Source organism: Rhinopithecus bieti, unplaced genomic scaffold, assembly GCF_001698545.2.
Source record: "Rhinopithecus bieti isolate Rb0 unplaced genomic scaffold, ASM169854v2 scaffold_13704, whole genome shotgun sequence".
NCBI classification, from domain to species: Eukaryota; Metazoa; Chordata; class Mammalia; order Primates; family Cercopithecidae; genus Rhinopithecus; species Rhinopithecus bieti.
The window spans coordinates 2,155,090-2,169,581 of NW_016808231.1; the positions used below are offsets into that span (position 1 = coordinate 2,155,090).

The following is a 14,492-nucleotide window of genomic DNA, read 5'->3' on the forward strand; positions in this document are numbered from 1 at the left end:
GGTAATGATGATGATGGTGATGGTGATGATGATGGTGGTAATGATAGTGATGATGGTGATGGTGATGATGGTGGTGATGATGATGATAGTGGTGATGCTGGTGATGGTGGTGATGAGGGTGATGGTGATGATGATGGTGATGGTGATGATGGTGGTGATGCTGATGATGGTGATGATGGTGGTGGTGGTGATGATGGTGATGATGATGATGGTGGTGATGGTGGTGATGATGGTGATGGTGATGATGATGGTGGTAATGATGGTGATGATGGTGATGATGGTGGTGATGATTGTGATGATGATGATGGTGACGGTGGTGATGATGATGGTGATGATGGTGGTGGTGATCATGGTAATGCGGATGATGGTGATGATGATGGTGATGGTGGTGATGATGGTGATGGTGATGATGATGGTGATGGTGATGATGGTGGTGATGCTGATGATGGTGATGATGGTGGTGGTGGTGATGATGGTGATGATGATGATGGTGGTGATGGTGGTGATGATGGTGATGGTGATGATGATGGTGGTAATGATGGTGATGATGGTGATGATGGTGGTGATGATTGTGATGATGATGATGGTGACGGTGGTGATGATGATGGTGATGATGGTGGTGGTGATCATGGTAATGCGGATGATGGTGATGATGATGGTGATGGTGGTGATGATGGTGATGGTGATGATGATGGTGATGGTGATGATGGTGGTGATGCTGATGATGGTGATGATGGTGGTGGTGGTGGTGATGATGGTGATGATGATGATGGTGGTGATGATGGTGATGGTGATGATGATGGTGGTAATGATGGCGATGATGGTGATGATGATGATGGCGATGATGGTGGTGATGATTGTGATGATGATGGTGATGGTGGTGATGATGATGGTGATGATGGTGATGATGGTGGTGGTGATCATGGTAATGCAGATGATGGTGATGATGATGGTGATGACGGTGATGATGGTGGTGGTGATGATCATGGTAATGCAGATAATGGTGATGATGATGGTGATGATGGTGGTGATGGTGGTGGTGATGATGGTGATGGTGATGAGGATGATGGTGATAATTTTGATGGTGCTGATGGTGGTGGTATTGCTGGTGATGTAGCTTTGTTGAGTGCTTATCCTGTGCCAGGAACTGTGCTAAGTATTTTACATGCATTTTTTCCACTCAATCTCCCCAACAATCCAATGAGAGCTGTGTTATTATTACCTCCATTTAACGAAAAGAAAATGAGACATCAGGAGTTAGGGAACTTGCCCCAGGCCTCAGAAATACTGGGTTTTGAAGAGGCCTCTGATGACCTCAAGCCTGCCTGCCTCCAGAACTCCAGCTCACAACCATTAGGTTCTGCTGCAAGGAATTTTGAAGAGAAAATGTTTTAACTAGGGTGCATTCGTCACGTTGCCAATGGCCAGCATCCACCCACCCCTGTCACCAGGTCCTGTGCCTGGCACTTCTGCACATCCCCTCAGTTAATCCTCAAAACCATTGCCCATGGAGGTAGTTATTATTCTCCCCACTAGACATGATACTGTCAGAGAAATTAAGAAACATGTCCCTAACACCCAGCTATCAAGCAGCAGAGTCAAGAAAGGAGCCGGCAGCTCTAACTCCAAAGCTGGCATCCTTCCCACCACGTCCATGTTGACAGCAGCAACAGGACCCCCCAGCAGTGAGCTCTGTCCTCTAACACTTTATCTCACCTCTCCCAACAGGCTCAAAAGGAAGGTACTGTAATTTTCCCTATTTACAGATGAGGAAACTGAGGTTCTTGCCACTCAGGAAATGCCTCAGGAAATAGCATAGCAGCTAAGGAACTACTATGTCCTCTGCCACAGACATGGGACATGGCATCACAGAGCACATGAAGGGATGGTAAGCTATCCCTGGAGTTTACCTTCTGGGTTTGGCTTTTGAGATATTCTGAACATCTTTTCCCAGTCGCATCACCTATCAACTCCTGGGGCTAGTGGAGGTCTGGAAGTGGGGTGAAATGCTTCTCATTACCCACGTGCTATCATCCCCATTGTTACTTACTAAGCATTTGCTAAGTGTGGACATGGCAAGGGGATCATTGTGGAAGTTGTTGGCACCCCCCACTCCCAGACCCTCACACCTCACACCCAATGTCTTCTTCAAGCCTCACAATAACCCTACAAGGTAGGTTCTATCATTTCACTCCATTGAGAGAGAGGAACCTTGGGAAATAATATATTACGCCCACTGCAAAGGCAAGGAAAACCGATGATTATCCCCTTTCTGGGGCTGGTGCATCCACTGCTCAACTCCTGCGAGTTGTGAGTGTGCTGCTAACAGCTCAGAGCTGCCCCTCCTCTAGGGAAGTGCCCTCAGCTGAAAGGGAGCTGCTCTTTCCACAAAGACATGCAGTCCCTACCCAACCCTTAGTGCCAAGCACTGACAAGGAGGAGCACTAGAGGGCAAGCCTCTCCCCTCTGCTGAGACTAACTGTGTTGTAATTCTTGTTCCAGGGCTCCCACAGGGTCAAGCTGAGGTCTGGCCTCCTCCTTCTCAGCTCCTTCCCTTGCCTCCTCTTGCCTCCCTCCCTCCCTCACTCCCTGACAGCACCTCCTCAATAAACGCTGTCCATCCAACCCCAGTCTCAGGCTCTGCTTCCACGGGCGAGGGAAGATGGCTGTGTGAGCCATGCCCCTTGCCCTCAGGGATCTTGCAGGACAGCTGGGAGATAGGCCACAGGCAAACAACAGCATCATCCACAACACAGGAGGCACAGGTGGAGAGGACAGGGGTTGAGAAGATGGAAGACATCATTGAAGTTCGGAAGATGCAGAAAGGTTTCATGGGAGAAGGGGGCTTTATGGGTGATGGACCGGTAGGACTGGGTAGGAGACAAGCTTTCAAGGCAGGGAGAAAGGTCCGAGATGAGTAGGAACCTTTGCCCCCATCTCTCCCATTTCCTCTCGTCCAGGGTCCGGGACCAGGGAAACCATCCCAGGGCAGTGGAGGTGGGGGCTCTGTTCAGATGATTATAATAATGAGTCTAGCATCTGAGAACATCAGGTCTTCCCTAGAGGGCCATGCTGGCTGACTCTGAGGCCAGGAGGGAGTCACTCCACTGTCAAGCTTCTCTTGAGAGGCTGGGGCTTGCTTCACCTGAAAAGACCACCTCCATTCAAAGGGATAGAGCGCTCCACGTACCTGCCGGACTGTGGGCCTAGGGGCTTGTTCACAAGGATTCAGTGATGTAGTAGGCAGCTCCTAGAGCCCCCAGAGCCACAGCCACAGTTCCGAGGGCTTGGAGGACACGTGTTACGATGACTGGAGGGTTTTCTTGAAGGTTTTCTGTAGAACAAAGCAAAAGTGAGGGTGGTGGGAAGCTGGGCTTCGGTGCCTCTCTACAAGCAGGAGAAAGTGGAAATTAAGTGGCCCTCTCAGGATTGCAGAAATACCCATCTTCCCCCTCTCCAAACTCCTTTTAAGAGAACATTTAATTCTTCCCACCCTTCCAAAAAGTCCCTGCCGAAAGACCCCTGAGGATCGGAGGGTGAGCTGGCCTGGGATGCCAGCTGCCCTGAACACTCAGAGGGGGACCAGGTTAGGAAGGTGGTCAAGTCTGCTGTGAGCCAGGTCTTGTGCTAAACACCTCACACCCAGTGTCTTCTTCAAGCCTCACAACAACCCTATGAGGTAGGTTCTATCACTTGACTCCACTGAGAGAAAGGAACCTTGGGAAATAATATATTACACCCACACAAAGGCAAGGAAAGCAGATGATTAAGGCAATAATTGTGAGGAGGGCATTCAAAAAATGCAATACCCATTTTGATAAAAATCCTACAAAAATAAGGATTCTTGTTTAATGTGAATGTGGATTGAAAGCCAAAAGCCAACATTACACTCTGTTGAGAAAAGCATGCAGGTGCTAAAATTGGAACAGCATTAAAACCGTATGTCTTGTCCTGACCAGACATGGTCCCTGTCCCTTCGTGCTCACTTTCCTGATTCTGAGCCTTGTGTTGGCCTTTTCCTGTACCTAGATTGCTCCCGCTTTTCATCTTAAGCCAGAGAGGGCTTCAAGATCCTTTTGGACTCGGCTCACATGCTGCTGACAGGAACCTTTCAGAGGTTTCTGTTGGAGCCTGTTCCTGTTAGAACCTTTCAGAGGTTCCTGCTGGAGCCTCTCCCAGAGGACACATGGCTCTTTGCATCTTGCATCTTGGTTTCTAAATGCACGGGTCTTAGCTCTCCATGCAGACTGCAACAATTTTAGGGGTAAAGTTCCCTGTTCTGGTTTCCCTTACAGTACCCCATGTCTTCTGCATAGTAAGTTTCGCTCAATAACACTTGCTGGTTTTAAAACGATAAGAACCCATGGCACAATTTGGCCATGGATGGATGGAAGTACTAGGCGTATGGGCGGGGTGTGGCTAACGGTGGCAGGCAGACCTTTCCTTGACGAGGCTTACTGGGTGGTGGAGTATTTCTGGCTCTAAGCATGTTTTCCCCACATGCCCCAGTATCTATTTGCTTCTCTCCATATGTAGGAGAGACGGAGTTTTTCAGCTCCAGAAAGGAGAGGGGATTGGGTAGGGAAGAGGATGGGAAGTGGAACAGGATGAGGATGGGGGTTGGGGGGGCTCAGCTCCTGGGGTTGGGGTATGAAGTTGCCAAGTGGAAGGGCCTCTATCATTGAGATCTGTGAGGCTCTCAGGTGGGGCAGATGGCAACCCCTCTCCCAGCCCATGCATGTAACCTAGCAGCACCAAAGACGGGAACATCTCCAGTCTGTTCCCGGCAGGGATAGGGTCTTCCTATGAGGGCAGTGGCAGCCATGATACTGCTCCTGGTGGCTTTGTGGGAAGAGGAAGGAAAGACAGATACTATGGGTGATGTCATGGGGGCTGCCACCAACAGACCAGCCTGGGGGCACAAGTCGCCTATGGGGACCCCCAGAAAGAGCCCAGCACACTCTGAAGGGGGCTGAGGTCTTGCTATTGTGTGGAGGAGGCATATGAGTTACAGGTAGTTTTTTATCATTAAATTCTAGGCGACATTCACAGGCAGATCAGGAACCTAAGGCCCCAGCCTACGACACAGGCCACTGAGGGGCCACGGAGGTGCACGGCCAAACAGCGTTTAAACACAAAGCCCCTGAGCGACTCGGAATCTATGAAGGGCTGAGAGGGAGAGTGTTCTGAGGAGGGGAGGGCATCTCTGGAGAAAATGAAAAGGAAGCCACTGAGGAGGCAAAATCCCAGTGAGGAAGAAAACTGGCACCTCTCTGTACGGGTGGAGTGGGTACCCCAGGGGGTGGGGGCGGTCAGAAAGGGCTCTGCCTGTCAACGTCCAGAAAGTGGCCAAAGGAAAGAGGAAAAGGCTTTCCTTCGGCCTGGGATTCCCAAGAGGAAATGATACAGGATTGCTAATAAGGTCTGGGGGCAGAGCCTGGCCCTGGGAACTGTGTGCCCTGAGGTTCCAGCCCCTCACGCTTGGAACCTGTAGAAGGTGAGCAGGTTGGGGAGTCCTCTCCCTGGCGCCATCTGCCAGTCCCGAGGCAGAAGGACATCGAAGATACGGCTATGGCACAGCCCCAGACGAGGCCAGCAAGCAGAGCTGCAGGGGCAAGTGGCACAGGAGCAGGAATGTGGGCTGGCGCGAGTCAGAGGCCCTGTGGGGACAGAAGGAGAGAGGTGAGGGAGGTACCTGCCCTGGGAGGTGGGGGCAGGGGAGCCTGGAACACAGTCTGAGAAGGCCCCTCAAAACAGCAGCAGCTGCAGGATTACCAGGGCAAACCCTAGATTTTTTCCAAGGCATCATTGAGGATTTGGGAATGAACTACCCAAGGAAGGCAGTTCTCCCACAAAATGTTCTCTAACCAAACGGAAGCGAAGACTGACTGCGTGGGAAAATGGCTGTTTTATACTGGTGCTACCTGGGAGTAGCAACAACGATGATGATGATGGAGGTGGTGCTGATGGTGTCATGGCTTACGCCTTCAGGATGCTTTGGACTTAGCATGCCCATCTCATTTAATTTCACAGTAATCCTGTAAAGGGGATACTGTTGCTCTTGTTTTACAAATAAGGAAACTGAGGCTCAGATAATTTAAGGGATATGCCCTTCTGGGGAGTAGATTGCAGAAGTTGGCTTTCTCCACTCAGGCTGTCTCACGTTTAATTCAGTGAAAATGGAATTTCAGGTGACTGCCCACCCCAGGAGAGGCTGCACTGAGATTCCTGGAATTGGAGCTGCCACGTTCCATTGATCTAGAGCATACTGATCCATCCGGAAGACAACCCCAGCTCCAGTTTCCAGTCCCGATCTTATCTTCTGTTTCTGTCCTCCTCTGGTATGGATCCCAGCAGAATGTAGATGATACCCTCTGTGGTTGGGCAAGATAATTTCTGGCTGGATTATTCCCTCCTGTTTCCTATCTGTAGCCCTGTGGCTTCTTGACAGAGCTACAGATTCTTCTGACCCTAAGCTGCGTGAAACGGAGAGTGAACCTGGCAGACTCGGTACACTTTCTGCTTAGACTTGCCCATGACACGTACTTTCCCGGAATGAGGAGAGGGGATTCTAAAGGCAAGACTTGTCTCTTTTTTTAGTTACAGAAAAGTTTTTAAATTGAGACATCATTCCCAGGCAATAAAATTCACCCTTTTAGAGCACTCAGTGGTTTTTAGTATATTCACAAAGTTTTGTGGCCATCACCACTAATTTCAGAACATCTTCATTTCCCCAAAAAGAAACCCCATCTCCACGAGCAATTACCCCCCCATTCTCCCAGTTCCCCCAGTTCCTGGCAATACATTTGCTTATTCTGAACATTTCATGTAAATAGAATCATTCAATGTGTGGGTTTTTGGGAGACTGGATTCTTTCACTTAGCCAAATGTCTATAAGGTTCATCCATGTTGTCCCATGTATCAGGACGTTGTCTCTTTTTATTGTCAAATAGTATTTCACCATATTCATTGTACTGTGGTATTTCATACCACGTTTTGTTTATCCATTCATCAGCTGATGGACATTTGGGTTGTTCCCACTTTTTGGCTATTACAAATGCTGCTGCTTTGAGCATTTGTGTACAAGTTTTGGTGTGCTTCTAATATGCTAATAATATGCTTCGAATTCTCTTCGATATATACCAAGAAGTGGAATTGCTGGGTCATAAGGTAACTTCATGTTCCTCTGAGGAACCACCAGACTGTTTCCACAGCAGCTGCACCATTTTACATTCCCACCTACAGTGTATGAGGATTCCAGCTTCTCTACATCCTCACCAACACTTGTTATTGGCCATCCTTCTGATTATACCCATCCTAGTGGAAGACTGGCATTTTCTTGAGCTACAGTATTTCTGCACACAAAAAGGCTTGGATTTTGGAAAATGGCATGCTTTACTCGCAGGCCCTTATCCTGCATCTCCAACATTCCTTCCTACTGCTGAGAACTCCTTTGGAAAAAGTAAAGGGTGTCCACTGTAACCACTGGCGAGCCACCACCATTTCTTGCTTTCTTGCTTTGCCTCTTCAATGGGCCAAATTCCTCTTGGAGTGTGAGTCACATGTGATCATTAAAAGACTTAGGAATGGAAAGTTTTGCTTTCTACTAGTTCTGAAGACCATAACCCGGAAATGTTTCTCTCAGTGGCTGATGATCACAGTCTTTACAACATATAGTATGGTGCTCAAAATCATTATCATATATCAAGAAGGGATTGATTCCTGGCCATGGAAGGATCACTGGCGTGGCATGCCTTGTATTTAGCACTCTCATCTCCATCTCTTCTTTCTTTTATGCTCACACAATCCTGGGGGGTAAACTGTGGCTCAGGGAGTGTGGCCTGTTCAAGGCTGTGGAGCCATGGGCACTGGCTCACGGCAGATCCAGGAGCTGCTCGGACAAAGATGTTCCTCCTCTTGTGGAGACTCCTAGGCCTCTTGGAATGGAAAGGTCAGTGCTGTGGTTTAGAGTGAGGGTTCTGGAGTCAGAATAGAATGAGTTTCCCTTCTCAGGGCTACCAGCCTCTGCTCAGGAGCAAGTTGTTTGACTCCTATGAGCCTCAGTTTCCCCATCTATAAAATGGAGATGATATGAAAGAACTTTTATAGGATTGTCACATGTGAAAATTAAGACACCTGAGCTGAATGCTAGGTACACAGTAAATGCTTAGTGATAATGTTAGTTTGCTATCACCATTATTGTTAGCAGTATAAACCAGCCCACCTCCTGAACTCCACTTTAATTCCCTCTACACCATCCAGTGCTTATTCAGACACTGTTTGGCTCCCAAAAAGATGGGGAACCACTTTTCCTGACAGCCATTCCATTTTCAGACAGAGCTTATTGTTGGGAAGTTTTTTAAGTTGAGCCAAAGTCTTTCTGTCGCTAATGTCTTCCATGGGTAAGGTTGTTAATTCAGCAAATAAAAATATAGGATACCCACGCAATATTTGGGACACACATACTAAATATATTATTTGTTGTTTACAAAAATTAAAATTTAACTAAGAGTCTTGTATTTTGTCTGGCTATCCTATCCCTGGGCCTGTATGTGTCTGTTTTCACACTGCTGATAAAGACATATCTGAGACTGGGCAATTTACAAAGGAAAGAGGTTTGTTGGACTTACAGTTCCACGTGACTGGGGAGGCCTCATAATCATGGTGGAAGGTGAAAGGCATATCTCATGTGGTGGCAGACAAGAGAAGAGAGTTTGTGCAGGGAAACTCCCTTTTTAAAAACCATTAGATCTCATGAGACTTATTCAGTATCACGAGAACATCACAGAAAAGAACTGCCCCCATGATTCAATCACTTCCCACTGGGTCCTTCCCACAACACTGGGAATTCAAGATGAGATCTGGGTGTGGACACAGCCAAACCATATCAGGCCCTTAGACAATAAGGAACAAGTCTATTCACATCTTCCATCTGACAGACAGACATCCTCCAATTCCTTCAATCGGCTGTCATACAGTAAATGGCCTCCCTGATCCCTCTCATCCTCCATCAACCTGGACTATCTTCCTTGGACTAGTTTGTCAGGCATCTTTTCTTTTTTTTGAGACGGAGTCCCGCTCTGTCGCCCAGGCTGGAGTGCAGTGGCCGGATCTCAGCTCACTGCAAGCTCCGTCTCCCGGGTTTATGCCATTCTCCTGCCTCAGCCTCCCGAGTAGCTGGGACCACAGGCGCCCGCCACCTCGCCCGGCTAGTTTTTTGTACTTTGTAGTAGAGACGGGGTTTCACCGTGTTAGCCAGGATGGTCTCGATCTCCTGACCTCGCGATCCGCCCGTCTCGGCCTCCCAAAGTGCTGGGATTACAGGCTTGAGCCACTGCGCCCGGCCAGTCAGGCATCTTTTACAGCCCAAAATGATAGCTTGATGAGGACAGAATAAAGCAGTATCATCACCCCCCTTATTCTAAACCATATGCTTCTATTAATGCATCCTTGGTTTTTATTTTTTAGCAGTTGCATGGCACTGCTGATTCCTAGTGAGCAAGTATTACTATAGAACCAAGTTAAATGTTTATATGTATGTGTGGCTGTCTTCAATGAGACTCAGGATGATGAGAAATAACAAAACCCAGGAATCCTGGTCTCTTGGGTAGAAACAAAAACAAAAACCTTCACACTCTACAACACAGCTCCAGGATACACTTTAACCATGCATCACTATCCTACAAGAACCAGCCTCTGGGATGACCCGGAACTCCATCAGCAAGAAGGCTGGAACTGCTGAAGCTAGAAGACAGCCCACCTGCTTTCCTGGATTGAGGGACTGCCTTCATGTTAGCATCTGGAGATAACAGGCAGCGAGAGGAGCGGCGGATTTTGGGTGCTGGAAGGGCTTGGGATGCTGGCTGCTGGAAGGTGGTTTCAAGGCTGGACTGCTGTGGTGTGGATTCAGGGCTAGGCCGCTGTGGCGTGGATTCAGGGCTAGGCTGCTGTGGTGTGGATTCAGGGCTAGGCTGCTGTGGTGTGGATTCAGGACTAGGCTGCTGAGAGGTGGAATTGGAGCTAGGATGCTGGGAGGTGGAGTCTCGGTGGCGTTTGGCCTCTGACCTTTTCTTCTTGACCTTCTTCATAGTGGATCCTCCCAACCTAGGCGTGGACCTACATGGAGCTGTGTAATCTCCTGGCTCCCTCCTGGAGGGGCCGTTTGCCCTCTGCCCTAGAGGCCTGGCTCTGGCCTCCAACTGGACCCAGGCCCTACAGAGAACAGTGACCCACACCTCCTGTGAGGTCATAAAAGCCAGGGTGGCTCCTATGGCAGGGCTGCAGGGACAGTCTTCTCCACAGACACCAGCCTGGCGTTCTCCCTTATCCCAGGCTGCCAGGCTAGGCAGGGGGCAGCAGCTGCCCTGGTCCTCACAGACCTGGTGATGCCTGGCCACGGGGCCCATGACAGCCAGATCCTCATGCTTCTGCGACCAGAGCACCGCCTTCAGGCACCTCTTTGCTGGCGTATTCCTGGGTCCATGTGAGCCACCTGTTTTGCTCTAAGATACCCTGGATGTGACGCTCAGCTCTGTCACTGGCTTCCACATACCCCCTACTCCTACACCTCAAAAATCCATGCTCCCCATGCATTCACCTTCATGTCAGCTTCCTGAAGATTTGCAGCTTCCTCGAAGGTTTTACCTCCCATGGCCCAGAGCCTACTACCATCTCAGAGTAGCTTCCCACTTCCTGCAAAGCCTGCCCTCCCCCACTGTGGGAGGGGAGTTTGGGGGTTGACCTGACTTTTATAAGAACCTTTGCGTTTGGCAAATAATTTTCCTGGATAACATAACAGCTGTTCAGAAAACTAACATTTGTCTCAGACTCACGATGATGGCAACCACAGACCATCTCCCAAACCCCAACTGGTTGGATTAAGCAGGTGACTGAATCTCTCTCTAAATTAATTAATGTGTTCATTAAATGTGATTTTTATTTTAGGATGGAAGAAGGAAAAGTATTTTTAAAAGACAATCTAAAGCTTACACTGTGCCTGCAACATAAAATGTGTTCACCTCAGGAGACACTTTCATCGCGAGTGCATCTCAGGTGGGTGAGTGTGGGACCGGCAAGTGCAGGAGCTCCTGCCCCAGGGAAGGTTTAGAGCAAACCCAGGCAGGTAAAAAGGGCTTCGGGCCACATGAAGTCAAACCTCAACCTGGTTTAAATTAGTGTTTTTCAACCTCAGCCCTGTTGACATTTTGGTCTGAGTAATTCTTTGTTGTGGGGATCATCCTGTGTATTGTAGGAAGTTTACCAGATCCCTGGTCTTTATCCAGTCTTTACTTCCCCCTACCCCAGGACCACCCAAAATGTCTCCAGATACTCCTAAATGTCCCCTAGAAATGGGGTAGGGGTGTGTGTGTCAAAATTGCCGCTGGTTGTGCCACGTTGGTGTAAATTAATCAGATAGGAGCAGACACATATAGGTGGAACTTCTTGGTAGCAATGAAAGAAATATTCCATTTTACCAGAAGAAGTCAAACAGGGCACAGAGAATGGGTCTCTGTCTTCCAGTAGAAAGACAGAGGAAGCACAGAGGGCAGGCCTAGGGAGGAGTAGGGAATTTCCCTGTGGCAGCAGCAAAAATGTGTGTGAATTCTTTAGTAAGAGTGGCCCCAAGAAGCAGAGAGAGGACACCTGTGGAAAGAGGTTGTCCCAGAAGAATGAGGAAGAATGGCGCCTCAATAGCTCTTTGCTAGAACGTCTTCCCTGCACCCGCTCCCTTCTTCTTCTTCTTCTTCTTATTTTTTTTTTTTTCAGACAGAGTCTCACTCTGTCTCCAGGAGTGCAGTGGCTCAATTTTGGCTCACCGCAACCTCCACATCCCGGGTTCAACTGATTCTCCTGCCTCAGCCTCCCGAGTAGCTTACAGGCATGTTCCAGCCTCCTGAGTAGACTACAGACATGCGCCACCATGCCTGGCTAATTTTTATCATTTTAGTAGAGACAGGGTTTTGTTCTGTTGGTCAGGCTGGTCTCGAACTCCTGACTTCAACTGATCTGCCTGCCTTGGCCTCCATGTGTTGGGATTACAGACATGAGCCACTGCGCCTGGCCCCACTGCCTTCTGCTTGAGCACCTGTTCCTAGTCAGGAAACCTGGCTCTTCCATAATACAGTCACAGCCCACTGCCCAGGGCTTATCAGCCACCACTATGGGTCCAGCTCTAGCCAACTGTGAACACCAGAGGTCTCATGAACAGGCTGAACATTCCTGCATTTTCGGAAGCCCTTCTCCTCTATCACCCTTCTCTGCACATCTACCAAAACATTTTCTGGTCAAGCCCTATCTCAAGTGGATCCATCTCTTCATAAAGCCTTTCTAAGCTGGGCATGGTGGCTCATGCCTGTAATCCCAGCACTTTGAGAGGCTGAGACAGGATCACCTGAGGTCAGGAGTTTGAGACCGGCCTGGCCAACATGGAGAACTCCTGTCTCTACTAAAAATACCAAAACATTAGCTGGGCATGGTGGCACATGCCTGTGGCCCCAGCTACTCAGGAGGCTAAGGCAGGAGGATTGTTTGAGCCCGGGAGGTGGAGGTTGCAGTGAGTGGAGATCGCACCACTGCACTCCAGCCTGGGCAACAGAGTGAGACTCCATCTTAAAAAAAAAAAACAAACCTATCTTGAGATCTGCAACTGGAAGCCATCCTTTCCTCGCTGCTGAGCTCCAGGGCACCTCTTTGTATGAGGCTGGTCATATTCCAAACGGCATTAGAATTATTTCTGTCTTTGTCTTCCCTCTCATTCCCCAACTCCAGATGGTGGAAACCTCAGAAGGCCACACTCTAGAGTAGGGGCTCAATGCAAGCTGCGGGAACTGAATGAAGGTGAAGGTAGGAGGACAGAGAAAGCAGGAAGCTGCGACAGCAGGAAGCTGTGATGGGGGCAGGTGGGCACGGGTGGTGGGGGATCAGGCACCTCCAAGGCTTCATTACCAAGGGGTTGCTTTCAAGAATGGACTGGGACTTCTCTGGCCTCAGCTGCGGATCACCGTTGGACTAGTTCACGGGCAAGGGAGTTTCCTAACCAGGCGTGCCAGTCGTGCGAAAATGCAGACTAGGTAGGGGAAGGGAATTGGAAATTAGATAGTCAGAATAAGGTCTTGAGGGGGTGAAAATTTCCTCCCAGAAGGTCTCTGATGGTTCTGGTGTCCTGGGCACCCAGAATAAGTGTGTCACCATTTGTCCTGAAGCTGACTTCTCTGAGCTGGATGGCACCCTGGACATCAACCGGCCCTTCACCTTCACGTCACACAGGAGGGACACTGGTCCATAGACAGGATGCCTGCTCTGGTCACCAGCTGGAGGGTGGCAGACCTTGGGTACCTGAGCTTTGGACTTTGCCACACAGAGCACTTCCTCAGTCCCTCCTGCTGCCCCTGGCAGGGTGGAGTTGGCAGGTGGGTACGGGACTTGGAGCTCCCTCAAGAGCTCACTGCCCAGGGACCTTAGACTGACAAATTAATCCCATGGGCCACAGGCCTGGGCTCAGTAACAGGAAAGGTCTCAAGGGTTGCGAAGGAGAATCCTGAAGTCAACCAGCTAGTCTAGTGGAGTTCCACCTGAGAGGGTTGCCATGAGGATCCAGGTGAAAAGTCCTTAGAACAGCGCCTGACTCACAAGAGGCAAGCTTTTAGTGTTATTATTCTTCCCTGGAGAAGATTAAGAAGCAAGCAAGGGAGAGGATGTGGAGAGGAGGGAGTGGGGGCCCCGTTTCTCCAAAATCCCACATCAATACCTTACAAAAGCGTGACCCCAAGTCATGGGAACCGATGCCCCAAGTTGTACGTGGGGCCAGTGAGTGGGGGTCGTAACCCTCCGAATTCGAACACGCCTGACGTTGAGATTGCCCCAGTGAGCACACCGGGAGGAACTCTAGTTCCTCTCCACCCAAAACAGTACCCAAAACTGCTAGAGGCGCCAGGAGAGAGGCCGTGATTCCGGGGCTTTGTCGTCTACCCCGTGGGGCGGCAGGGTCGGGGTCCAGGGCTGCCTGTTTGAGCGTTCTCCGCCCCGGGGCTCCCCCCTCCCCGCGACGACCCCTCACCATCAGTCTGCGTCTCCCGATCCACCAGGGAGACCCTGTGAGCTTGGCTGCCAGCTCGCTGGATGTCCAGGGTGCCCTCGGGGCGGCCGGGGCAGAACACGGCCGTGTGCACCTCGACGGCGGGGCTGTGCGGCGCGAGGACTCGGCTGAGCAGGGCCTCCATGCGGCGGCGCGCCTCGGCCTCCTCCTCCTGCCGCGGCTGCACCACGATCCCCACCAGCGCGGCGGGCGGGCGTCGGTTCTGGGCGCGCAGCTGTTGCAGGAGCAGCTGCAGCCGAGGCAGCTGCGTGAGGAGCGCCGGCGCGCGGCACAGAACCAGGAGCAGCTGCGCGCCCGGTTCGTGCGGGTGCTGCGGCGCCCGGCGCCCAGAGGCTGTGTCCTCCGCCGCGGAGGCGGGGTCCCCAGGCGCCTCGCGCGGGTCCTCGGCCTTGGGCCC

The 14,492-nt window shown here is 50.4% G+C and overlaps 1 protein-coding gene and 1 long non-coding RNA gene across 2 annotated transcripts in view; one reads left to right on the top strand and one right to left on the bottom strand.

Moving 5' to 3' along the window:
- Positions 1-10,197, bottom strand: part of SPATA3 (spermatogenesis associated 3) — a 14,474-nt gene extending 4,277 nt beyond the window's left edge. Inside the window, exons 1-3 of the mRNA XM_017886409.1 lie at positions 9,761-10,197; positions 5,489-5,660; positions 3,191-3,334 (exon numbers count right to left, since the gene is read on the bottom strand). Of these exons, the coding sequence (XP_017741898.1) occupies positions 3,229-3,334; positions 5,489-5,660; positions 9,761-10,088 (606 nt within the window). The 5' untranslated portion in view covers positions 10,089-10,197 and the 3' untranslated portion in view covers positions 3,191-3,228. The remainder of the gene's footprint in view (positions 1-3,190; positions 3,335-5,488; positions 5,661-9,760) is intronic.
- Positions 10,198-10,279: 82 nt separating this feature from the next.
- On the top strand, positions 10,280-13,257 carry LOC108538347 (uncharacterized). Its single transcript, XR_001888053.1, has 4 exons — positions 10,280-10,483; positions 10,945-11,052; positions 12,769-12,843; positions 13,203-13,257. It is a non-coding gene; the product is annotated as an uncharacterized LOC108538347 (long non-coding RNA).
- The last annotated feature ends 1,235 nt before the right edge of the window (positions 13,258-14,492 follow it).